General features: G+C 40.3%; 1 protein-coding gene across 1 annotated transcript in view; it reads left to right on the top strand.

Annotated features, from left to right (window-relative positions):
* Positions 1-276: 276 nt before the first annotated feature.
* The window catches only part of ERGIC3 (ERGIC and golgi 3), a gene marked incomplete in the record, with an annotated part of 681165 nt that continues 653975 nt past the window's right edge, over positions 277-27466 (top strand). Inside the window, 1 exon segment of the mRNA XM_044090101.1 lies at positions 277-438. Within this exon segment, the coding sequence (XP_043946036.1) occupies positions 351-438 (88 nt within the window).

Raw genomic sequence — 27466 nt, forward strand, 5'->3', positions numbered from 1 at the left:
TGAGGCGACCCCTAACAGGAACAGCGGAAAGAAGATGATGATGAATCAATGACTTTCCATAAAAATCACAGATTTTATGAGGAACATACAAACCAAAAATACAAAGCAAAAATCTGGACATTCTGCGAAAATCTGGACAATTGAGAAGTGTGTTAGCCACCAATAACCAAACAAAATGAAAAAAAAATGCGAGAAACTACATCACCCAGTATTCTAAGCGACACATCTTGCTGCTGCGGCTAAGTCTCATAGGTGGAATGCTTTAACAAATGGGCACGCGATCGGTTACCGTAAGTGAGGTATGCCGGAAGTAAAATTGTTCGTCTCTTCCTTGTCAGTGGTCGCGGAGGATGGAGACTTTTCATAGGTTGAAGCAGTTCGATGCTTACCCAAAGACTTTGGAGGATTTTAGGGTCAAGACATGTGGAGGAGCTGTCGGTAAGTGAACCGTGAAAATGACAGGCAATGAATGAAAGAAAAAGACCATTGTTAACTGTAAAATGGATTTCACTCTACCATCTTTTACAAAAAATGCAGTCATTAGTATTAGCGATCTGTTTCACAATCCACATGTTCATTTTTCTGTTCCTTTGAAACTGTTGGAATAAATAAAAATATAGTTTTGGGGCTTGAGCTAGAGACCAGTAATGCCTTGGATTGCTTTGCAGGTGAGCTGTTTAGAAAAACTTGCGGTGAAATATTGTGAACGTAGTCTTCAGGCACATACATTTATAAAGAGTGATGTAATGTTAGAGCCTGTGTTAGCTAGCTATATGGCTTGGACGTGGTTTGACGGCAAGCCGGAGAAAAAGAGTTGTTTTTAGTTGGTTCTGCACTGTGACTGACATTTACTCGTAACCCATTGCTAAAATTAACCTTTGCCTTTAAACCTGTCATTAGTAAATACTTGCATGAGTTTGAATGCTCATAACCAAAACCAGTCATTTAAGACTTTACTTGTTAGACTCAGAGATTTCTAGAAAACATTCAAAAAACGTTGCATCAGTAATCACTGTCTTGATCTGATGTTCTGTCATGTCAGGACACTTAATGACATACAACCACAGCAACTGTCAGCAAGTAAACATTCCTTTACACTCTGCATGCATGGACAACATGAATTTCCAAGAGAACAGTATTTGTCAGTTGTGAGGGAGTAAGTTGCCAGTTCATCAGTATTATTTGTTGTAGTACTGTAATTCAGAGTTAGTGGATTGCTTCAAGGGACTTCTTTTGGCCATGATCTGGACAAAGACAAAATAAAGCAGTGTTCAGAAAGTTGATGTACTGAAGTCTTAAATTATTCATGTATTGTAAAGTTATAAGAAAATATTGATTTTTAATACATTAAAGTTGAAGAACATGGATAACATTACAATGCAAGCTAAAGTGAATGTCAAAATAATGAGACTGAGCTGCAGAATTACTGAGCATCATGACTCATGAGCCCCACTACTGTTTGTATAAAGATCTGTGAGATGTCGACTACTGTTCATTCATGTGACAAGAATAACAAAACTGTAAAAACACAAATAAATTGACATATGTAAAATATTTCAAATATTCCTGTTAAATAGACTGTGTTATTTCTGCGTAATGCTGTATGTGCCATTCCATTAATCAACACGACCCAGAAATGCATACTAGCTTAATTTCAAATAAGAGACCTACACTTCTTCTTCTTTCGGCTTTTCCCGGTTAGGAGTCGCCACAGTGGATCATCTGTCCACTCATGATTGGCAGTGGAGTTTTACAGTGTCGAGTTGCCAGCCCGGCACCCAACCTTCCACAGAAGGCCCACACACGCACACACTCACACCTAGGGCCAATTCGGAGTGTCCAATCCACCTACTGCATGTCTTTAGGATGTAGGAGGAAACCGGAGCACCTGGAGGAAACCCACGCAACCACAGGGAGGACATGCAGACTCCACACAGAAGGCACCCCCAGCCGAGAATCGAACTGGAGAACCTCTTGCTGTGAGGTGGCAACGCTAACCGCTGCACCACCATGGCCGCCCTAAATAAGAGACCTACACTACCTGACTAAATATAAAACTATCGCCTCCATGCACTCCCTATATTTTCAGTAATTTATTTTCACTCTGAAGTCACATGATATCAGAGGTACTTTACTCAAACCTTCTAGGATTTCTTGTATTGATATGAGTAGTCTCTGAATTCATGTGATGTTGCAGTGAGAAAAATAAAGTTGGTGGGTGTGAGACTCTAAAGATGAACAACCTTGGAGTGAGAATAGTAAAGTCGAAGGAGGTATGATAGTGAAACTCTTTCATTAGAGAGGGTGTATTTGGTCTCCCCTCTATGCTAATACAGTTGATATTTCTGTGTTTTCTTTTTTGCTTCATGCTTGTCAAGCCTCCCTCAAAAATGTCTTGAGCCCGTTTGTTCCCCTGTACTACATATCCTCTGAACAGGGGCAAGAGCTGACCAGAAGGACTTTCATCCCATCAGTCGTAGAGGTGTTTTGTGCCCTTGATAACGCCCTGGACGATGTTGTGAGCACCCACATCACAGTGAGGCATTCTACACCCCCAAACTTATGCAGGCTTCCACCCATAAGCTGAGAGAGAGCTATCTTCACCAGCTTGGGATTGCCAAGTCTATGACCATGGATATGGTCATTTTGATTCTGGGAGTTAACCAAGCCCAGTGCACCTTCCTATCAAGATGGGTGAACTGGAGTGGAGCTGGCTGCTGTCTCCTACCCTTCCTAATCTGTATTTTCCTGAGTCCAGAAGTGGGGTCATAATCAAGGATTTGTCCTTCTATATCAGGAAACTGATTCCATTTCAATGTTTAAAATGAAATGAATGCTCATCATTATTTGTTGTGACATACTATAAATCTGAGACTGTAACTTTGTTCCAGTGCTTTGGTCTTCATTTCAGTTTTTACCAGTAGAGTGTAGTGACCCTGAAAATGCATGTAGTCATTCATTATTTTGCTGATTACCTGGTGGTGCTGCTGTAGCGTTGTCACCTCGCAGTAAGACGCTGTCCGGTTCGATTCTCAGCTAGAGCGTCTTCTGCGTGAAGACGTGCGAATGGGCGTACCTTCGTTGAAGGTTGTGCGTCAGGGCTGGTAACTCGGCACGTAAAAATTCAACTATTAATCATTAGCGGACCGGAGTTCCGCTGTGGCGACCCCTAACCGGGAAAAGCCGAAAGACGCAACACAACAACCTGCATAGTCCATTTCAGTTTTCTAGAGGAGCTGGAGCCTGTCTTGACCGTCAGTGGGTGTAAAGTAGGGGAACAGTCCTGGATGGGCTGCCAGTCTGTCAGTGAAAATAGATTAATGAGACACCAGTGATATAGACAACACATAATATCATTGCTGGAATATAATAGTAAACCAGATGATGTTTGGTATATTTAACCCATAACATCAGCTATATATAGCTAACTCACTGAGACAAAATTTGTAGTACATCTGCAGTACATATGGTAAAAACCTGAGCAGCATAAACATAAAAAGGATGACTATTGGCCATTTATTGACTTGCAAATCTGTGGTTTTTAAGACAAATAATGTTTCCTAATGAGTGCAATTTAAGATGCATGGATCAGCTTCATGCATTGGAAAAATTTGTGATTTCTGTGTCTCAGTCTTCAGATAATTAGAATGTTGGTATAAAATAGTGAAGGGAAACCAGAGTACAGTTCGTAGTATATTGTAATTAATTAATTATAATTTGTATTGAAGGAGTTTCACCCTTCACCTGTAATGGCATTGTACTGTAGAGAGAAAATCATGACTTCCAGTAATTTGTTACATTTCTGGTGCGTTTCCCAGGGGCTTTAGTACTTCTCAGCAATGAAGTAGATGAGGTCAGTGGCATACTTCATATTCAGTAGCCTTCATTTGGCTTGTGGTGCACAGGTACTAAGCAGGATTATTTTACCCTCCTAGTATATTTTATCATCTGTGCAGGGTTCTGTTAAATCTCAAAACTCAGAAAAGTCAGATGTTGCAGTGGCATTTCTCACCGTTCATTGTTCGAGCAATACGTTTAGTAACAAATAATTTGGAAATCTGTGTGGTCACTGTATGTATGTATTCTTCAGTGTGCAAGGGTCCAGGTCTTTCATTGTTTTTAACTATATGGAAATGTTATTTTCTGTGTGTGTTGGGGGGAGATGCAGTATCTATGTTGAGAAACCTGCTTAAAAACAAGTTTCATGCTGAAATATTGTTAAAAATTGAAATTTTCATGGTCTAAATTGGCAACACTGAATATTGTGCTGTGGGTTTTTTCCATATCCTAATTTTGACCCCCCCCCCCAGGAATTACTTAAAAAATTCAAGATTAAACTACTAGAATTGAGATTAGGGGTAGTGCTTGTTGTACTGGGAGATTTTAATCATCAAATTGATTTAGAAGAATTATAATGTAAGCATTAAGCTCTGCCAGCTCTTCCTGGACTTCATTAATATAAACAAACTGCACCAGTGGGCTAGAACTCCCATAAGTACTCACCAGTCATGACCCCTTGTTTTCCACTATGACAATATCCTGTCCCTGGTGTCCTCTGGTCATGATACTTTTCTATTTAAACATAAGGTCAGGGGCAGCTTGATGAAGAGCAGGCTACCTTCTGTCACTTTGTAAACAAGGACTGTGAAGCAGCCAACTGTTCTTTTGTATCTAGAAGCAGATTTAAGCTTTTTCTAACCCTATACTGTGCCTCTTCATGAAGCAGTGGGATATCTTCTTTAAGGTACCCTGCAGCTGCATTTTAGAGTATACCTTGGTATTACATAGATAAATTTAAAAACAGAATCACAAATTCAATAAGATTTATAATAGAAACTGTAAGATTTATAATAGAAACTGCATTCTTATCAGACTTTCAAACTAAGTCCATGTCAACATAATAAAAGTAGGAAAAGTTAAGTACAGAAAAATGCCATCAATATATTGAGACCTCGGGGGCATCATGTAAATGTACAGGATAACAGTAAAATACTAAAAACTGATATTAGAAAAGTTATAGATGGACAGAGAAATTTAGCACTCCCTTTAAGCATGTATTGGTTGGTTGTAAATCCCTTTCTCACCCCACTGCATTAGAGGAAGCAGTCCCTCAAATCATGACTAACTCTAACAGATGCCATAAAAATGTAAAGCATGCTAGCTGCAGTGATCCTGATGAGATATATGGGTATTTTATTTAGTATTCAAAATTACAGTGTTCAGTTCACATTCTCGCAAGTAGGCGGTTTGCATCCAGCTCAGTCACTAACTTTGGCAACAAGCTGTATTTCTATTAATTCAGAATGATGCACTCCATTGGGACCACAGTGGTGAGGAAGTTCTTGTATGTGGCACAACTTATTAGTAATGGTATGGCATCCATATCCATGGAAAATGTAGTCATGTTGTACTTGGCCCTCATTAGACCAGTAATCCAGTACAGCGTGCCATTTGGCATGCACTTGACTTGGCACGTAGCAGCTGGAATGACCTCTGAAGTTCCTCACAAAGAAAATATAGGGTGTAAAGAACATGTCCTGTGTGGATAGACTAAAAGCTCTATCAATTTGCTCTTTTTTTTTTCTACCGACTATTAAGGGGTGATCTATGCCCGACCTACAAAGCACTCACAAATCCAGCCCAGATGGAGTGCTACACATCCGCAAGTCAAACAGCACAAGGGTCACCTGATCAAGGGATCTAAACATATTCAGTGATGCAAATAAAACATGCTGAACAGACCATTGTCTGTCTTCGAGATTGCCCATCTTTGGATCAGGCTTCCAATTCACATTGAGCAGAGCCCTTCCCTGGCCCTTTTCAAACACAGTTTGGATCAATGGATGGGGAATTGCAAATTCATACCTGGGGTAGTGCCTACGTCCCTTATGGATAGGTTCAGTCTGTAAGGTACTCAAGGCATAGACACAAGTCCATGCCATCCTCTTTCCTCTAGGGGCCATATATTGGGTGAACTTGGGTTATATTGGCTAGGCTTTAAGGGTCTTAAGCCATTAGCCTAGTAATTTCTTATGATCCAATGAACCTTTAAAAAAAAAAATATATATATATATATATATATATATATATATATATATATATATATATATATATATAAATAATGTGTGTGTACACATATATATAGCCCAGCTAGTCTGATGCACATTATTTGCAAAGTGGTAGTACTGTATGTTCTTCCAGTTAGTGGAGACAAGCACAGATGACCTTGATCTTGTTTAGCATGACTGTGGTTTTCTTAAGGGCATAATTTTTCTCCTGAATTTGGCGGCTTTCTTGAAAGAGGTCTCTGTGCCATGAATGAAAGCTTGACCATTCGCACAGCATAACTAGGTCTGGCAAAGGCTGACAGCATCATCACATACCAGGAAGTACTTTCCATACTGAAAGATGTCCGTATTGGAGGAGTATTAACTCATTCAAGCCTGTAGTACCTTTTTTGTATATTTCCAGTTAACACTCATAACTCCTTAGAGTCCAGACCTTTCTTGGGTCTGACGTCTTAACTGTGTAACTTACCAGCTTATAATAGGCAGCATTAGAAAGAGCAAGGAGATATTAATAAAATTACATTGTGATTGTTAGTCTAGGATGTCCCACAGTAGAAAAGCCATAACTGTGTTATGCTTTTTAGGTTAATTTCTCAGAAAATGCTCTGGAATGCAAGGATGTGTGTAGGCTGTAAGAAGTGCGCCATTCCACATCACACATTTGTTAATGAGTTAAACAGGTGGGTAAAGATTGTTTGACAGACAGGGCACAAAGATTAAGAGCTGCCTGACTCTGTCTGATTCTAACAAAGTGTCCAATGTTCTGCAATATCCTGAGTTTACTACTATTATTGTTACTGTTTTTTCTCTGAAGTAAAAGCAGGCATGCATCTGTGGATAACAAAGTATGTTTGACTACAAGCTGGCTAATATTTCCACTTCAGTTGCTAGGGTACTGCAAGATAGAATGATCAATCTGTCATGCAGTGGCTGGGGTGGTTGCTGTCAGGCTTCTTGAAGGCCTCTCTGTTACATTTACAATATGCTGTGTAAGTGTAAAAGTTCCTCATATTGCCATTTGACATGATGTAACAAATAATAACTAAAGAAAATATACATACATTGATCAGAGTCTGTCACGTATCTGAAACAAGCTGTTCTTGGTATTTCACTGAAGTAGCTCTTCTACCATTTTTAAAAAGGGGTTTGATGTTTCCATGGGAAGAGAAAGTAATCATTGTGGAGTGATGACTGTCAGGCTTCATGAAGGCTCTCTGCTACATTAGAATATGCTGTGTAAATGTAGTAGTTCCTCATATTGCCTTATTGAACTTCTTACTTTTGGGGATGTCCCATATGGTGTAGCATTTGGGATTCCTGGTTTTCATTCGACAAGGTTCAACTCCTGGTATGGGAATGGGCCACTGTTTGGGAGGCTGGCATAATGGTTTAAGGTGTTTACCTTACAGACACAAGGCACAGGGTTTGATTCTCAAATGGGATAATTGGCTAGACTTAAAATTGACCTTGAGGGTAGTTATCCTTGTACTAAGTTATGAAACCTACATGTGGCCTCAGCTTCGGCATGTTCCTGGCATAAATGGAGACATGCAGTACAGTTTGGAAAGAAAAGCATATAAGTAGTACAGAGGATTTTATATAATTACAAGATTTCACAACAGAGTAATCGTTCATAATTTGTTCTGTAGAAATACCTATATGAATATAGGAAGATGAGATGCTAGATTCTTTTTGAATACATCATTTACTGTCAGAACTACACAGGTGCATTTTCTTTGTTTCTCCATCTTTGAGTGAGGAGAGGGGAGGGGAGGCTGTTGAACATAGGCTGAGATAAGATTAAGAATGATATGTTTGGGTGGAATGGCTAAGTACGTTGATAGATCATCAAGTTAACATTTCTTGGTGTACTCTTAAAAAAAAAAAAAAAAAAAAAGTTTTTTGGTGCAAAGATGCTGAGTACTGTTAGTAAGAAGATAGTGGTCCATGCATGACCATCCCCATCCCTTTATATTGTAATAGTCATATTAGTTTGGCATTCATTGTCTAGTGGTGTAGTAGCTTAGGAGACAGTAGCATAAATCTGTATGTAGTAGTTGTAGCCTTGCTTTGTTGTAAAATGTGACAGGAATGGCAAGCGAAACATTAAGGGCACAGTACTCAAGCCTGAAATTGGTACAGTCCTTCAAGTGATAATGCTCATGTCTGGTGAAAGGGTACTTTGTTTTGTAGCAGAATATGATTTTAGTTTTGCACATGACAAGTGGGGTAACTAAATTCCGGTGTCAGAGTAATGACTAACCGTATATGTTTGGTGTGTAATGGAGGGTAAGACTGCATGAACTACCAGCCTACACCCATTCTGTTTCCTTTGTAATGTTTATCCGATTTCAATTTTCGAAAGTACAGAGAATATTGCTAAGTATGTGCATATATGGCTTGTGCAGTATTTCCTAGCCAGTAAATGCTCTCCTTTTCAAATATGGAATTCCGGTGCAGTCAACTCTGTTTACTTTTTTGAATTTTCTTTATGAAAGATCCATCTGTAATTTATCTATTGATGCGGTCTTCCTTGATCTGTGCAAATTATTCAACACAGTTAAGAGTATAGCATAAGTATGTCATGTAGAAAATTCTAATCTGCCCGCTCCAGAACCAAACAAAATGTATTATTTGTGTGTAGGGCCAACCTTGCAGCATTTTCAGTGATTATTCCTTCAGGTGCATCACAGGGATTCGTTTTTAATCTCCTGCTCTCTGTACTCATTATTGTACCATACTTTGTTCTTTACATATGTATGAATCTTAGCCAACCTACGATAAAGTTATGTATGGTTTCAGACCTGGCTAAATAACTCTGGACTTTTACTGGTTCTAGTGAAAGAAAAGCTGTGTTCTTCACAAGAAATAACTGTGACATATTGGTGTTAAAACAGCTAACTTGGAAATGTGAGCTCAAAGCAATGTACCTATCCAAGAAGTTAATTTAATAGTCTGGGCTTCATCACTGATCGTTTACTAAAGTTTGACCATTGTATCAAAGCGGTTCTCCTACACGATCATTCAACAAGGAATTTCATGACGTATTATATAAATTGTTACTTTGATGGTGGTCTTGCTTAATTTGTTATAGGTTCATAGGTGTTTACAAAGCTAATGACTAAAAGGACCTTTTTAAACATAGCCATGCATCCCAAGTCTCTGACAAGTTCTGGCACCCTTGATGAGTGTAAACAGGGGCTTTATATCACAAGCAAGGTTTAAGTAATTAGAGTCAGTAATTCTGGTGCTCTTTGTTTTACGGTTATGCAGGAGGTCCATCAGAGTGGGGTCTGACAGTGCCCTGTACTCCAGACATTGATCTCCCCCAACAGCCTGTAGCAGACAGGATACAGGGATAGAGCCTTGAGGCAGTCTGCATAGGACATGTTACTTACATCCTATATTCTTTTGGTGAGGAACCTCTGAGGACATTACAGTTGTTGGATATGCATGGTTAGGTACATACTAAAGGGGGCATTGTACTCTATGACAGGTCTGATGCATGCTGAATAGAGTGGAACAATGACGTCCTTGGACCTAGATGCCCTACCTTTGTTTGTAAGTTGCGCAACATAGAGTAATTTCCTCAGTACTGTAGACACATGGTGGTCAAAGGCTAGATTACTGGTTATGTGCGTCCCTAAGTCTCTGTCTACTGTTTCAGTTCTAAGGGGTGTATTGCCAATATGATATTTACCAGGCGTGGATAACTTCCCGAAGAATATTGTTTTGAATTTCTTGGCATATAGTTTTAGACCATGACTCTGGCACCAGTTGTTTCTGTGTTAACCCTTCCTGGTGAACATTTGTGTCTGTGTGGAATTCAATGACTGCTCCTAATTTGCCATCATCTGCAGATTTAGTCAGCCAGAAGCCATTGACATTGGCCTTGACTTCAGAGAAGTAAATGCCAAAAAGTTGTTGTTCAGGACCGATCTCTGAGGGACAGCTCTTGTGACAGGCCTCTTTGTAGAGGTGAACTCATTTTTAACTTCCTGGGTCCTGTCTGTGAGACAGTTGGCTATCCACCAGGTGACAAGGGTTTGCACCCAACCTCTTGAATTTGTCAACAGTGCCAGAGTGGGGTATTGTGTCAGATGCCTTGGCCAGGTTAAGGTAGGCATTGTGAACCATTTTGCTCTCATCCATTGCTTTGGTGACCTTCTCAAAAGTCCACCAGGTTGAGTAGGAATGATCTGCCCTTGACAAAACCAAACTGGGTTGGGTTCTATGTCAGGAGGTTTACTGTATCATTATTAATCATTTCCATGATAATTCTTTCCATGGCTTTGCATATGCACTTATTAACCTGAATTTGTCTCTGCGCTCCTAAGTAGAACTGAGCAATAATAGCATGGCTGGGTTCATATCTGATTGTTCGACTGGAATACATCTCTGTACTAATTTCAATTCAGATTTAAGCCCATACATCTCTGTACTAATTTCAATTCAGATTTAAGCCCTTTTCGGGCATAGCCTATCTAAAATGTCCTTTATCACTCTATCAAATGTTCTTCACTCAGTTTATTAATGGAATAACGTAATTAATTCCCATAGGCTGTGCTTTCAGAAGGTACGCTGTTTGCCCCATCCACTTTCTCTGGCATTGATTTTAATTTCTTTGTTTTCTTCTTTGTAGTATTTAAGCACTGGAATGCTTTGTGTGGCAAACAAAACCTATGAGCTTACTGTTTTAATACAATGTTAACTTGTGCTTGTTTATAGTAATGCCTTTTCAGCAGTCCCCATTGTTGTCTGCTGTAACTGTTAGCAACTGTCATGCATTCATTGAACTCGTAATGTTTTTCCTGTTACAGATGGATTTACATCTCCACATGTCAGCGCCATTGTTTAGTCATAGCCTGTTTTGTTTTTAAGGTATTGTTAAAGGTGTGCTTCCATTTTGTCTTCTGTAGCACGCATTTAATTATCCAGAGTGGTGGTATTATTAACAGTTGGCTCACTAACTAGTAGTTGTGATTATATTTTTTTATATATGAATGTTTTGTATTTATGCTGTGCCACTGTACTGTATTTGATATCACATTATTTCATGTATATTTAATGGTTGTATTATATTTGTATTTTTTGCAGAGCTTTTTTTACACCTCTGCTGAAATGTGTTATGGCTATTTGGAATTTTGTGGTTAACAAATATACATGCCTGTTTAAATAAAAATCTGCACAAGATGCAGGTTCTTCTAAAGTAAATAATAATCCTAATAATAAGTAAATGTAATAATCCTGTAACATTGATGTTTAATGCTAATTTATAATGAAAATTGTGTAGCATGTTGGAGGTTTTCTCTCTGGGCCTCCACTGAAAAAGGGCTCTTCAGTTCAGTTGGACAGTCCCGGTCAACAAATGTAAAATAAATAAATAAAGGACTAACTTTAGTGATGCTTGAAGGAGTAAGTCATGAATGTCTTATTCAGTTTTAAATTTTTGATGTCATTAGAAATCTGTTCTGGGTGACTACTTTTCTACTGTGGAAAGATATTGCCTTGCATTGCTTCTGAACCAGCTACCCTTTTATTTATTAAAAATATAAGTGGCTAAAAGGCATCTAACTCTGTGTCATACCCCCCCCCCCCTTTTTTTTTTCTAATAAACTGCTCTGTACATAGGGAGAAATGTATTCCCAAGCTCTGGAAGTAGTTGATAATAGTCGCATAAGTGTGGTGAGCTGCAACTGAGAACTATTGGTTTAACATTTTATTTCTCTGTCCTTTTTTTCTAAAATAAGGAAAAATGTGTGCTTACCCAAGTTTACCATTATATCAGCACCTGAAGTTTACTGTTTAATTCTTAGCATAGATTCTGTTCTATTGTAGTATACAACTTTGTTTGACATAAATGTGTGTGCGTATGCTAAACGACCATAGCAGTGCTGCTGATACTTTTGCCCTTTAACTTGTTAAAGGGATTTCATGTTGCTGCTGACTTATTCTCAACAGGCTGTCTGACAGTAGATTACCTGCAGGTACCCCTTGCTTGATCAGCTATCCTTAAAGCAGAGCTCAGGCTGGCATTTGGGTTAGTATAATCCTATACCTAACTTCCAGCCCCTTTTGAGGGTTCCACAGGGCTCTATGCTTGGCCTACTTTCTGAATGGCATGTAGAGAGACTGAGGTGCAGCAAGGTTAAACCAGTGCACAGTCGCACAGATGACACAACACTGCTTCTTTCCCCACTGCTGTGTCAGTTGTATGTTCAGTAGTTTAAATGTGGACTTACTACTTTTCAAGCCTGGTTATCCACCTTGAGGCAGTATGACCTGACATGCAACAAAAAGCCAAGGGTTTTATAAACCGCTGTGGCAAAGCAGCTACAGCCCTTGCTTTCGTGCCCCCTAGACTCTTGTTTGGTTTTTATACAACTCTCACACAACTACCAGACAAAACCCGAACTTGCTTAAGGGCTCAGGTGGCAACAGGTGGAAGGCAAGTTTACCGGGCTATTGCTTGTTATGTGAAAGCCATCCTGCAGGCAGTAAGTACATCATTGACGTTTTATGCTTTCAGAAGACTAGGCAATGTACCTCCACTACAAATCGCTGACTTTTTGAACAGTTCAGTAGGACATGTGCAGCATTTCGGGTATCTTGGAATCTGTTTGGACCTGTCATTGTCTTATTGGATACACCACAACAAACGCTATCCAGACATTAAAATATACTGTAGGTACCTCAGCTTATTTACGTTCTCAGATGTAATGCAGCAATACTAACAATATTTTGCAGCTTCAGAAAGTTTGCAGTTTGCCTGTTTTCACTCTTTGCTAGTCCTCAAAAATCATGTAAGTACATACTGGCTGCAGTCAAATTTATACAATTGTTGGATTTTATGATCTAAAGAACACTGCTGTTTGAGCCATTTTTTGCATTTGTATGACATAAAGTTCTATAGATATCTGTTCAGCCAATATGCACTATTAACTGTAAGTTCTATACAAGGAACACTACCCCACTTTTGGAAACAAATGCAACCCAGGTACCTTACCGTACCTGCACAGGTCTTCAAACAATACCATTATTTAGCTAAAACAAGCAATTACTCTTTTGTGGATTGCCAGAAGAGTTTCTGTTTTAATTCCTTGTGTATGGAATCTTCTCCTCCTTAATAACATTTAAAAAATATACTCCAATGTGTATGACCAAACATGTAAAAAAAAAAATTATGTATAGATTGATACACTTTTTTAAAGAAGCATATTGTAATGCCTCCAAAACTACAGCATAGAACTGCTTTTCACTAGTGTTGCATTCATTCACTTATTAATTCGCTGTTACCTGCTCATATTCAGGATCACAAGACAGCCAGAGGATATCCTGGCGCTCAGTGGCTGTAAGGCAGAAAAGTTAACCTTGGACACGATGTAACTTCATCATTACACCCCTCCCATTTTTTTGATAGTTACTGGAACATAAGCGACAAAACCTGTTTACCTGCATATTATTATTTTTTTTTAATGAAAGAAATGCATGCTCCTTGGAAATGCATGCAGTTCTGTACCTGTGTAAATAAATGTACTGTTTCAGATAGTTTACATAGTGTCAGTGACTCAACAGGTAGTACATTCACCTTTGACACCAAAACAGCAGGGTGATGACATGTTTTGTTCCCACACCGGATACTACGATTCATTTTTCAATATACTGGCAAGTAGTACAGCATAAAGAGTGTTTCACTTCTTGGGTGCTGTCATTTTGGATAGGGAATTAACCAAAATGTCATTTACCTGAGTTGATTGTAACTGAGGTGGATGTAAATGATCCCATGGCATTTATAAAGGGCAGGGGAATTTCCCAGTGTCCTGGCTAGGATTCCCTTCATCAGTATGAATAGTCTATTTTCAAGGTAGAAACTTTATAAAAAAAGATTCCTGTACTGTAACATTTAAAGCTTTCCCCAACCAGACTTAAAATTGTTTATTCCTCCTTACTGGGTAACCCCACCATGGGGTGAGTGCTGTCAGGAAGGGCTATCATCCAAGCAACTGTGGGGAGTGATCTGTGCCCTCACAGGCATCCCAACAATGAGGTGGGTAGTGTAGTTTCTAACCCCAAACTGGACTGGGAGATGTACAGGCTGCATCATTACAAGGGCCACTATGCCCCCCTCTCCATGCATCTACAATGAAAGCTACTGCATATATAGCTTGGTAGCTGAACATCTGTCCCTATGTCACTAGTTCTGAGTGGCTGTGCCACTGGACAGTATCTTTCCACCCTTTCCCCCAATATAGGCAAAACCATCCTCTCCATGATGGCTCCAGCAGAAACTTGAACTGCTAATCGAACCCGATTCACTGTTAGTGCTTTGCCTCTCTATGCTAGTGGAGTGTGTGTGTGTGTGTGTGTGTGTGTGTGTGTGTGTGCGCACGCGCGCATGTGCATATGTGCGTCCTCACACATTGGATGTATTTCACAAACATCAGTGTTATTGTGGCTAAAAAATTGCAGCCATTCCATTTGCATAATTAACAAAACATACAAATTTGTTCTTGGATATTTTCTCTTTACTGTTTTTTTTGATACTGTTGATTTCTTTGATGTTTATATTTAGTAGTTAAATTGAATACTTTACTAAATTAATGTTAGATTTTTTACTTCGTATTTTTTGATACAGTACTTCACTTTTTGTCCTTTTCTTGCTTTGCACAGTTTTGTATAAAACTGCATTTAGTATGTGTTTTGCATGTGTCGTACCCAAGTCTGTGCCAGCACCGTAATGGGTCCTCTTGAGCCAGTCTGCTAGTCAGGTGCGCAGTGCAGTAGATGTATACATTTTTGCCCCCCTCCCACACACGTACTCCTGAAGGAAATGCCGATTTTTGTTCCTTATCTCTGTTTCAATATGATTTCTGATTCTGTACTCAGGCTGTGCACCAGTTACAATTTGATACATGCATATTAGCTATTCATCTGTACGTGCTAAGTTAGATCTGTGCCTTTTATATACTCCATGCAGCTCTCTCTACTGCTGCCTCTCATTGCTTACTAACATTTAGGCCATCAGGCATGATACATGAATAAAAACAAACACTTCAGAAATGTGCAGAAATATTGATGGGTTTTGATTGGGTGTCCTTTAGACAGGATTCCAAGATGAGGTATACTCTCTACAGAGACTTGGCACACTAATTTGTACCAGTCATGCATATAAGCAAGTTAGAGAGCAATGGCCAGTGTGGTAAAGATTTCACTGTATCAGTGCGTAAGGACATTGCTATAGTGTTCAGTAGGTCTGGATGGTGCGTGCATCACATGCTTAGTAGCATTTGTGCAGTTCATTCCTATCGTTAAACACAGAAACGGCACCCACAGTCACTTTTATGGCATTACTACACATATTCACTCAAGTTTACTGGCTACCACAGTGCATAAACAGTGAGCACTCTTCTGCTGAGCGTAGTGTACTTATTGCTAACTGTGCTACATTAAGACAATACTAAGTTTATTGGTCTTGCTGTTTCATCTTTTGTGTGGAATGTGGTGTGGTATTACTAATCCTTTTCTGTGTCCACCACCCATGTCACTAGTAATACACATTTGCTCTGTCCTTAGTAGGTATTCTTGGATATAGGTTCATTGAACAAACTGGGCAAAAGACATTTGGTCTAGATAATTAAACCATGTGATTACCACTGAAGAATATTCTTATGCAAGTGGCAAAGCCCCGATATCTTCATGTAGAGGATTGTGTCTCTTACACTCCCCGTATATTGGTGGGAGGCTGGTATAATAGTTAAGGTATTTACCTTATAGACACAAAGTGCAGGGTTTGATTCTCACATGGGGTTATCGGCTAGGCTTAAAATGTCCCACAAAGGCAGTTAGCCTAGTATTAATCTGGAAACTATAACCAACTGCCAGCCACGAAACCTTGGGAGATCTGCATTTTATTTGACTTTATTAGGATAGAGCACAGGCCTCAGTCCCTTTTCAGGCCAAGCCTGGGTTGTAAAAATACAGCAACAGTTAACTGTAGTAGCAAACAGTGCATGTTAGAGTCAGGAGTTCAAATTAAATGTGTACAGAAAAGAAAAAAATGGTTGAGAGTAAAGCTGCTCATCTGCTAATATGTTCAAACATTGAATTATTTTGTATAATCAGAATATTTTAGTGTTTTTGTTTATTACTGTTAACCATACCTCTCAAGTGTCCCTGATTTTGACTCAAATTTTAGCCCTGTCACTCTGAATCCTTCCTAACTGGTGACTTTTGGACAAAAGGTGGTGAATTTAATTAATAAGTAATGATAATAATCAGAGTTATAGACTTCTTTTACTACAGAAACTGTATATTAGTTGACATTCTCTTATTCTGTCAATGTCGCAGTTTAATAATACTAACATTTTAAAAGTGCCCCTGACTGTCCCTGATTATTTCTGGATTTGTTCTTGATTAGTCGCAAGCCATGCTGTTCATCAAGCTAAACAAATGACAAGTCTAGTACTTGATTTGCGTAGTCACATTCCCTTTGGCATGTCTTTTGCAGTCCAGTTTGTTGTAGTCCGTCAGTACCTCTTTTGAGATGCCTTTATTGCCTCAAATCCATCTTTGCAGGTAGTATGTGTACCTTCCACAGTGTGCACTTGTAATACATACATCAGTATGGTTGCTCATTTACATTGTTCATAATACGTATAATGCCAGAACTGCTTTGCCTTCTGTTTCTGGCAAGTAATTCAACAAAGTTGCTTGGCCTGCATGCAGTAATGTTTTTCAAAAGCCGTCCTCTTTCAGTCTGCATGTAGCCTCATGGAGTACACCTCTATGTAACTTATGTCAATATTGTCCCTTCATGTGATTCATTTAATGTCTCTGGACAGAAGTATTGGCAGGCTGAAAGAGGATTGTTGACAAAAGACTTGTGTTACACACCAAGTAATATTGTTGAATTGCTTAGCACGGGCAGCATGTAGAGCATGGCTGCCTGTCAGAATTGTAAGACCAGATGCTGCAAGTCCATACCTTTCAAAAAATAAACCAGATTCATAAAATAGATCCCAGCAAATTCCAAAAATTAATGTATTTTTGTCCCTGTATCTCTTGTTATAGTATCTATATCCCATCCTGCACACCACTGGTGATTTATATGTATATATAATATATACAAATCTATATACATGTGTATAGTAACCACATGATTGCCATACTAGTGAGTAGGGGAATACTATGAGGTACTGCAGTTTCAGGCTTGATATACATTTCTCCACATTCATATCTGCAGTTCTGTAATTAGTTAATCTCAGCAAACAGCCATTCCCCCCCATTCACTTGTTACACATTTGGAATTGAATGACCTAAGGTGATCTACAGTAAAGGAGATGTAAATGATCTCACCACCTATGTTTCTTTGGAAGGTAAACCACTAGTGTTGAGCAGTATTCTTCCCTGCCTAACACTGATAGCTAAATTCAAAGATAAATAAATTACTACAGTATTAGCTTGTTAACTGGTATTCAAGGGGGCTTGTGTGTGTGTGTGTGTGTGTGTGTGTGTGTGTGTGTGTGTGTGTGTGTGTGTGTGTGTGTGTGTGTGTGTCTGCTTGAGACTAGATAGGCAACAGACCCTTCAGCTTTGTATGAGATGGCCTGACCGTCTTGGTTCATGACTTTTGCACATTGACCAGTACCTTTGCTACCTTGTGTATGCCTTCTTTAGCCAGTGATCAACTCCTGAGCATACAATGTAGCATATTCCAATTTGAACAACACCAGTGTTGCTCTGCTCAATGCTAGATGCTTAAACAGCAAAAAATGTCAGAGCTTCAGGCTTATGTCATGCTTGAAGGAATCCACATTTGCATGATTAGAGGCTTGATTTCAGGAATTTCAGAGCATCGTCAGCACTAGTTTCTTACTAGAATTTTGCGCTTATGTGTTCAGGACCACTGGGAAGTACCGAGGTTTATTTGTATTTCCTAAGCACCCCATTGTCTTGTGACAGATATTGCATGATAACCAACATAGAACTTTTATATTTGTCCAGGTATACCTCAACCACATCATTGCTAACTATGGGCTTACTTCTGTCTTCCTTACAGCACATGCTGGTTACTTAAATCAACTTGTTCAGCTACCTCTCAAGCCTAATACTGTTTTATGGAAGAATTTAATTAACTGTCTATCAACTAACAAGCGTCTGCAACCTCCAGTAAATATGTTCAGAGATTGACTGACTTTACACATACCAGCTCTGTATGCCAACTGTACCTACTCACACTAGGAGTGTTAGTCTTACAGAGCAGTTTGTAAGGATGTCAGTTACTTGTTCTCCCAATTTATGTTTACCTCCTCAGCAAAATGTGATCACTTGGCTATTACCTTCAACTTAAGTACAAACAGCACAACCCACAAAAACTCAATATTTCGGGATTATTCTAAGGCCAACTTAGTACTACTTAAAACACATACTGGACAAGCATAGCAGGCACGTTCCACTGAACAGACTCGTTCATGATGCACCCCTTATTCCATTATACCGCTCAAAGTTTTACTCTCGTATAAAGAGATGTGTAGGAAAAGTTGTTTTCCTCTGCCACAAGCATAGTAATAAATTCAAAAATAAGCCAGTATGGTGGAACACCAATGTAAATAAGGAAAGGAAGATTGTTTAAAAAAATCCCTCTCCTACACACAAAAGCAACTTAAAAAAACAAGACACTCTGGTGTATGGTTGAAGAGTGCAAAGCCAGTTATCACATGGACTTGCTTCCAGTAGTAAGAACAACCTAAGGCCTTCTTCAACTTTAGGAAACTCAGAAGTAACATCTAGATCTGTTGCAAACTTATCTTCAGGGGTGTGTTTGTAATATTATTGCTGATAACCTTGGCTCTACCTTAAAGCCTTTCATACACCCCATCTCTCCCACAGTTTCCAACCTGACTGTACCACCTGTTATATGTAATCAAGTTCCTGTACAGATATGCAAGATATGCAGTCATGTAGCATTGTTTTTATGAGGAAGATCCTCTTTTCTATAGGACATGAAGGGAAGAGCAAAGGTTTATAGGGAAGCAAGGGTAAGGAAGGCAGGTAGGGAAGATAATAAGGGTAAAGACAAAAACATATAACAGGACAGATTAGGTGGATGACCCACAATATAGAATGTTCATAAAGGGAGGGGAAAACCAGCAGAGGGTGAACAGCTCGTGATGGAAGAGGATGTGCTACAACAAATAAGGAGTGGCTATGACAATAAGATGGGTGCACAGAGGATTGGGGATGGCGGGGGCATGTGAACAAATACATGCCCAAATTTGGCCCAGAAACTGGTTACTTGACCACTACCCGAGTGTGGTGGTGAGGCCATTGGCCTCTGTACTGCAGCCTCTACCATTGCATTCTGCTGGTGCTGTTTAGGTGAAGGTGCACTCCCTGGCTTACCTGCTGGAGAGAAACCTCTGCTTCTCCTAGAAAAGGCAGTTCTGTGATGCTCTGCATACAGTGCTGAGTCACGAACTACAGTAGTGGTTGACTGCAGCAGTGTAACTTGGCTGTTGTGGCAATCCAGAGGGAGACCAAATGGAAAAAAGTGAAACATTGAATACATTTCAAATTATAAAAATATGAATTGAAAGCTAAGGAGTGTAAGGATAAACACATACCGAGGGGTGGGGTCCAGGCTCTTCAACCAACTGTGGTACGTGAAACTATGGGAGTCTGTCTCATCCTGTGCTGGGGAGGAAAGGGCATTATTAGTATAGCAGGGACATTGTCATCAAATGATAAAAAGAACATTATGCTGATAGGAGATGTAAATGTCGCAGCCACAGGGCTGGCAAGTGGACAGAGTACAAATCTCTCTTCCCATATGGCCGTAGGCCACCATGATGTGGAAAAATGACCTAATGATACAAGCCACTCCATGGAATGTAATTCTTGACAGTCTGTCCACAAATATTGTCTACCTCTGCAGCAGCCCTCATCATATACCCTATAACTTCCATTGTTTGCTGGCCAGCAATGGCTGTGCCAGTGTACATGTGCAGGTGAGTGTACACGTGCAGGTGAGTGTATGTCCCTCTTCTAATGTCTGCTGTGGGGCAACTTTGACATGACAAGTGGACATCTAGAGCATTCTCTATAGAGGGTGTGTATCCTGCTGTGTGCATGAGCATGCAAAGGGATATATCCCAGAAAAGAAGTGGAGTACAGTAATGATTAAGTAAAAAAATAAATAGGATTACTGTACAATCTGTGCAGGCAGCTGTAGCATGAAACAGTAGCAGAAGGGTAGAATGCTTAGTCAGTTGAGTTTAAGGTCAGTACTGCATCAACCGAGAACTGACATCTTAAAACTGTAAAAGTGCAATAGTGAAATCAGAGGTAAAGGTGAATTGACTGTGGACCTGCCATCATCAGTTTTCCTTCTCAAGGGACAAAATTTTAAAGTGAAGCATAGCCATGTACATGCAAGAGCCAAAAGGAAATGTGTGCTGACTTGTGATTGTTGGTCAGTGCATGTGTGAAGCATGAGCTGTGTACATGTGGGCAGTACTGCAGTTCATAACTTTGTTTTTGCAGAAAGCCTCATTTGGTTACAGACGTCACAATCTGATTTAAATTAGATGAAAGAGTGAATGTCACACACTTGGCACCAGTATGCCACACACTTACATTTTCATCAGAAAGACAAAGTAATAGTACCAAATACGTTGAAAATGGTAATCCAACAGGTAAAGGTAAATATATGCATAACCTTTCCTGGAGTAGAGTACAGGGCAGAAAACATGTCAGAAAACTGGTAAACTGTATGTTATTATTTCAGACTGTCATTTATATGTAAATATGAGTCTATGCATAAATATGAGTCTATGCACTTAGGAAATTGTCTGTTATTTGCTCCAAACAGCAGTATATCTGTTGGTGTCTTGGGCAGCTGGCAATGCAAATGTGCCAGACCACTGTACACCAACAGGATGAAATCTAATGACACACACATACCCTCACATACCTTGCAGGCCACACACCCCATTTGTTCACCCATACCATTCAGTTCTAAGGTACATTAGAGTAAATGCATGTGGAAGGGTGGGGTATGCATCATATTCCAAGAGTTGTATGGCAGTCCCACAACTAGTAACATCCACTAAGTTATTCCTGGGGTCAACATATTACAACAGCAGGGACCAAGACACCGGTGTAATAACTTGACACCTGAAGATAACTATTTCCTCTTGGAGGCTATTAAGATGTATGGCTGATGCTTCTATGGTAGTAGAAGTCTTAGAGAGGTAGAGCTTGCCGAAGAATGGAATCAAGTTCTGGCAGATATAAATGCCACTGGCACGGTGTAGGAAGAGAGAAACTGACATATTGTCCAGTGCAAGGAGTAAAGCCTGACAGAATGCATTTGTTTGTAATGCTATTGGTCGGGACCCTTCCACAGGGCAAGGCCTGATGCAAAATGATGAGTATTTAATATCCCTTCTTGGTCATGATTCTGTAGGTGATGAGGGTGGAATCAGCACAATCCAAGATGCCATTGATACTAGTAGCTTGGACCATCCAGCTCCTCTGTCCACAGCTGCTAAAACCGGTCATTATGAACATTTGGAAATGGGACAAAGGAACAGTTACCCAACTTGTGTTCAGATAGTCATACGACTACAAATGTCTGTCAAATGGGTATATCAAGATCATCATTGGGCCTGTAACACACAGACAGCCACTTGATACCTATTACACAGTGTGTACTCCTTAAATTCATCCATCCCACTAAATGCGCAGTTACATACATTTATGTATGAGGAGTGCAGCTCATATTAATTAGTAGTGTGTTCATTCACAGGTCTGTCAACAACTGCAGCAGCAATGCTAGAGTACGAGGCAGAACAGCAGGCTGTTGTTGGCAGCCATGTGGTAGTTGACAGTAATGCCATTATTCTCCTGTATGTCACAGCCTGAGGATAGTGGTACAAAGTTGCAAAGTATACTGGCAGTGATGCCAACCCTACAGCAGACTGATTACTCCAGTGTCAGTCATGGTCCAGAGGTAGTGTACCATGGGTACATGCTGTCACAAGATGGAATGTAATCGTCAACTGTCTATCAGCTCCATGTTTGGGACCTCTGGAGATGAACAGGACAGTGAACATTGGAATACCCACTGTGCAGCCTGTTCATAGGAGTGCTTGATTAACTCCATGACCACCACTGGCTCCTGAGACCTGTCTGTACAGCAGCAAAATGTGCAAGTACATTGTCCAGCCACAAGTTACTGCTGTTGAGAGTCAGGTAGAGATGGTGAGAGTATTGCAAGGTATACATACATGAAGGTGTTCACCAGTGTATGACAATGATGTCAGCTACGGACAGACCCATTGTGATCTTCTGCAGAACATCATTGATTATACAGCATCCATGTCCACCTCTCTCCACTTACTTGTGAGGACTTGGCAGACACACACACATCAGACACAGTGATACAAGGCAGAGTGCAAGTCCACATGTGTGGAGGCAGTGTCAGACAAGCAGCAGTATTAGCCAGACTGCCCCAGCATCCCTGGTTGTGGAAACTTTAAAGAGCAAGTGTGTTGGATGTTCTTGAACTTCTGTGTTATATGAAAAAAACTCTCAGTCCTGGTCACTCAGTAATGGCCAGGCACCTTCAAGGGTCTCAACAGCGTCTCATAGGTCATGTCACCATAGCAACTCATAAGCTCTTGAGATGGCACCCATTCCTATGGTGGCTCACCAGCCCTATCATCAGGCGCATTGTGTATGATACAGTCCAGATGTGAGTTGCATGTCCTATCCTGCATCCTCTGATCACTCTCCTGGCAGTTGAGCCATCAGCAAAGCAGGACATATGTAAAGATTAAAAAAAAATGTCCACAGCTGTAGATTACCAAAACCACTGTAAGTATAGTCTCTCCGCATGCAAGTGCAGGACCACAGAAATTATACAAGGCAGAACATCTTCTTCATGTACATAGTTGAGGGTGTTTCTGTATTTGAAATTAGATTGCATTTTGTCAGACATGCTCTGTTGCACAGTGCTATTTACAACTTAAGCCTCCCTTATTCTGCTGATGTGCCTGGCAGTATGCATCTGTCTCTCTCTCTCTCTCCAGTGACCACTGTGTGGATGTTTATTGCTGTGACTTTGTTAGATGTATATTCCTGCATGCTGTGTGTGGGGGGAATGTCTGATGTACAATGTTTGTCGACCATGCACTGCATGCACCAAGTTTTAACTTTCTAACTTTACACTGTCATGTAATAGTCATCAAAGCCCATAGTGTGGACTTGATGCCATTGCTTTGCCTGTGCATCTGTGTACCATGCAAAAGCGTAAGTAGGTGTCATGTTGCTGCCAACTGCTGTCTGTAGTTGCTGTCCTCACTGCTGCTAGTTTTAGATGCTGTGGTGGCTCTGCACAGTCTGTGAAAGGTCCTGCAGGTGGTAGTGCTGATGGTTACCACTGCAAAATGATATTGTGCAGAGTGTAACAAACTATTGTAGTATGCATCTGTCTGACTAGTGACCAGCATGGAAATAATTGTTTCATAGTTTAGTACTAGGCTATCTGCCCTGGGGCATTTGTAAGCCTAGCCATAGTGATGTGGCTTTTGCCACCCCATGAAATGGTACAAAAATGTACAGAATAAATTTAGAATACTGTGCCCCTGTCTAGTAGTGACACAATGAAGGTCCCCTTATATAATAGAATTAATTTACTGTGCCCCTGTCTAGCAGTGACACAGATGTGACCCCTGGGGTAAACTTATGATCCCCCATCCACTCATCAAGATTTCTCTTGAAGAGAGTCAGTGAGGGGCTCTGCCTAATATGAACTGGGATCTTGTTCCAAAGCATGGGAAGCCTCTGGGTTATGAATCTATCCCTCCAGCATGTCCTATTCATACTTGTGCCAAGGTTTAAGTCTTTAGCTCTCGTGGTCCTGATGGATTTGGATTTTTTGAGGTGGAGCATGTCCATCAGATCCAGATTGGACATGGCCTTGTACGTCAGGCAGAGATCACCTCTGAGCAGGCGGTATGCTACTGAATAGAGCTGAAGTTTCTTTAGTCTGGCAGAATAAGACATATGTTGGAGACCCTTGATCCTCTTGTGAGGTACTTTTGTGGTCTCTCCAGCTGTTGCAAATGCCGGGTGAGGTACATACCAAATGGGGCATTGTACTGAATCATGGGTCTGATGAGGGAGGAGTATAGGGGTACAATGACATCCTTGGATCTGGATGTGAATCCCTTCATGATGAGGTGTGCAAGGTAGAATGTTTTTCTAACCACTTTGGCAACGTGGGTGTCAAATGAGAGGTCACTTTCGACTTGGGTCCCTAGGTCTCTGATTACTTTTTCCGTACTCAGTGGGTTGCTGTCTATGTGATAATTTGTGGGTACTTTGCTTTTCCCAAAGGGGATGACTATACATTTTTTGGCCTTTAGTTTAAGGCCGTGACTCTGGCACCAGTTGTCCGTTTCTGTGAGGCCTTTTTGTAGGATGTATGTGTCCGCTGGTGTATCGACTATGGCGCCTAGTTTGCAGTCATCTGCGAACTTTGTCAGCCACAACCCTCCCATGTTTGCTTTAACATCTGAGAAATAAATGCCGAACGAGGGGTCCTAGGACAGATCCCTGTGGGACACCACTTGTGACTGGCTTTGAGTCTGACATTGCTCCAGCGATTTTAACTTTATGGGTTCTGTCCTTTAGCCAGTTTGCAACCCATCTAGTGACATAAGGGTTTATGTTTAAGCTGTTGAGCTTATCTATGATGCCTGAGTGGGGTATTGTGTCGAAGGCCTTAGCCAAGTCCAGGTAGGCTGTATGGACTGCTTTGCCCTCATCAATGGCTCTAGTGACTGTTTCGAAAAAGTCAACCAGGTTCAAAAGGCAGGATCTGCCCTTTACAAAGCTGAACTGGGTGGGGTCAAGTGTCTGTAGGTCCCCTATGTCTCTGTTTGAGTTCCATAATGATTTCTTTCCATAGCTTTGCAGACCAGGCTGGTTAAGCTTATGGGGCGGTAGTTCCCAGGGTCTGTAGAGGTACCCCCTTTGTGGAGTGGGACCACTGTTGCTGTACGCCAGTGTTCAGGTACATATCCTGTAGTAAGGCTAAGGTTAAATAGTATTTTTATGTGCGGGTTTATGAAAAAATATTTTGAACTTTACTTGCTTACTGCTTGCTGCTTCTTGCTGTGGGATGGATCTGATGTGTTCTTAAGACACTCAGTCTAGCTGGCTGGATTTGAAGTGTTATGGATTCTGCTAAAATTCAAAGTCTAGTTATATTTGCATTCACAGTCTGTTGCATACAGAAACTTGCAGAATATACACTGATGAGAGAATATACTTTGCAGCACTTGTCTTTAAGAGCAGTAACCAATAACTTTTTATAATAAACCAAACGGAAACACGTTACAGCTTAAAAGTACTGTTCCAACTTTACTTCTCATATAGTACAGATGATGTGAGAGATATAACATTTACCTTAGGACTTGTGTCCCTACCATACCTCTAACATAGCTGGATTTATACAGCTCTTTATATACACTTTTTAGTCATGCATAAACATATTTTTGAGGAAACACATTGTTCTGTATTCTATTTTAGAGAATTGCTTATCCTGTAGAAACAATACTAAGCTTCCTTGTTTAACAATGTCTTGTAAGAGACCAGCTTTTCTGACAGTGTGAATATCCTGTAACAGTGTCCTGATGTCCATGTAGAAAACATATTTTTGAGAAAACACATTGTCAGAGATCAGCTTTTCTGACAGTGTGAACATCCTGTATTTTATTTGGATCTTTGTATAAAAAACATCTGTTCTTGTGTCATATCCTGTTTTTCCATGCAGAAAAACATATTTTTGAGAAAACACATTGTCACAGTGTCATAAACATATCCTGTTGTTTTAGGAAACATATCGTGTCCATTTTTTATATGCAGAATAACATGTCAGTGTTCTTTAAAAGCAGATTTTGCATTTTTGTTCTTGCATACATCCTGTCTGAGTCTGTAAGGGAAAAATGTCCATTCTTTAAAAGCAGATTTTGTATTTTTGCTCTTGCATGTTTGAGTCTGTAAGGGAAAAATGTCCATTCAGCAGATTCCTTTTCCAAGCCATGGTCATTTAGTATGACTGCTGATCACATATTACTAAACTCTGTTTCTGCATTTAAGCAAGCCTTTTCTTTCAGCATATTTACAACATAATTAATTTCAGACTTATATTCATAAAATCTAACAGTTTAGCTCCTCTTGGAGTTCACGTAGCACGCAACCCGGGATACCGTCAGGTCCCATTGATGCTGTGTTTTTAGCTTTGTTGAGGGTGGTTCTCACTTGGACATCTGAGATGACAGGGAGATTACATTCAGCTGGGATAAGTATTTCTTCTTTAGGGGGTGAGGGAGGGGAGAAATTTCAGCCAGAATGTTGGCAATATCTGTGGGTTCAGTGTATTTTTTGTTGTTGTGAACTAACTCTGAGCATATCTGAGGGTTTCTGCCCAGGTTTCTAACATAGCTGAAGAAGGCTTTGTGGTTATCTTTAGTGTCCTTAGCAATTTTTCTCTCAAAGTTGGCCTTGGATGTTTTTATGAGAGAACGTAGTTTTCTGCTAATGTTGATCAAAGATGTCTTCCCTTTATGGGATTTTGCTCTGACGTGCAGTAGCTTCCTTCTTTTGTTATACAATTTGTTAATGGCTGAGGTCCACCAGACAGGACGCTTGCCTTTGGTGGAGAGGGACTTGGATTTATTTGGGATTGCATGATCCATGCATTCTTGGAGATGTCCATAGAAAGCATTTGTGAAGGTTTCGGCATTGTGGGATGTGGTATCCACTGGCCCAGTGGGCTTAAAGGATACCATCTCAGTCTTAAGAAGAGTGAAGTCTGCTTTTGAGAAGTTTTTCACTGTGGTCTTTTGTGCTGGGCGTGGAGGTGGGATATGTATATCCAGGGTGATTAGTTTGTGGTCAGATCTCACTAGTGAGGGGTATACCTCCGGTGTGGAGCATTTTGTCCTCATGTTTGTGATGATCAGGTCTAGTATATTATCTTCCCTAGTGGGAGAGGTGACTAGTTGTTCCAATGCATTTGAATTTATGAATTCCAGGAACCTTTGGGCTAGGGTGTTAGGGCTAGAATAATGTACCCAATCTATGTTTGGGTAGTTGAAGTCTCCCAGTATGATGGTATTTTGTGATACATTCATATCCTTCAATGTCTTCAGGAAGGCTGAGTGGGGTTCCTGATATTGGGAGGGTGGTCTGTAACATGCTACCAGTTGTATAGCAGTTTTGCCTATGGTTAGTTGCACCTGTATGGTGTCTGATGCTTCATGTGTTGCTACTAACCTGGAGGTGTGGGTGTCCTTGATGAATATGGACACTCCCCCTCCCTTTGT

This window comes from Protopterus annectens, chromosome 12.part0 (assembly GCF_019279795.1).
Source record: "Protopterus annectens isolate FY-2018-M chromosome 12.part0, PAN1.0, whole genome shotgun sequence".
NCBI classification, from domain to species: Eukaryota; Metazoa; Chordata; order Ceratodontiformes; family Protopteridae; genus Protopterus; species Protopterus annectens.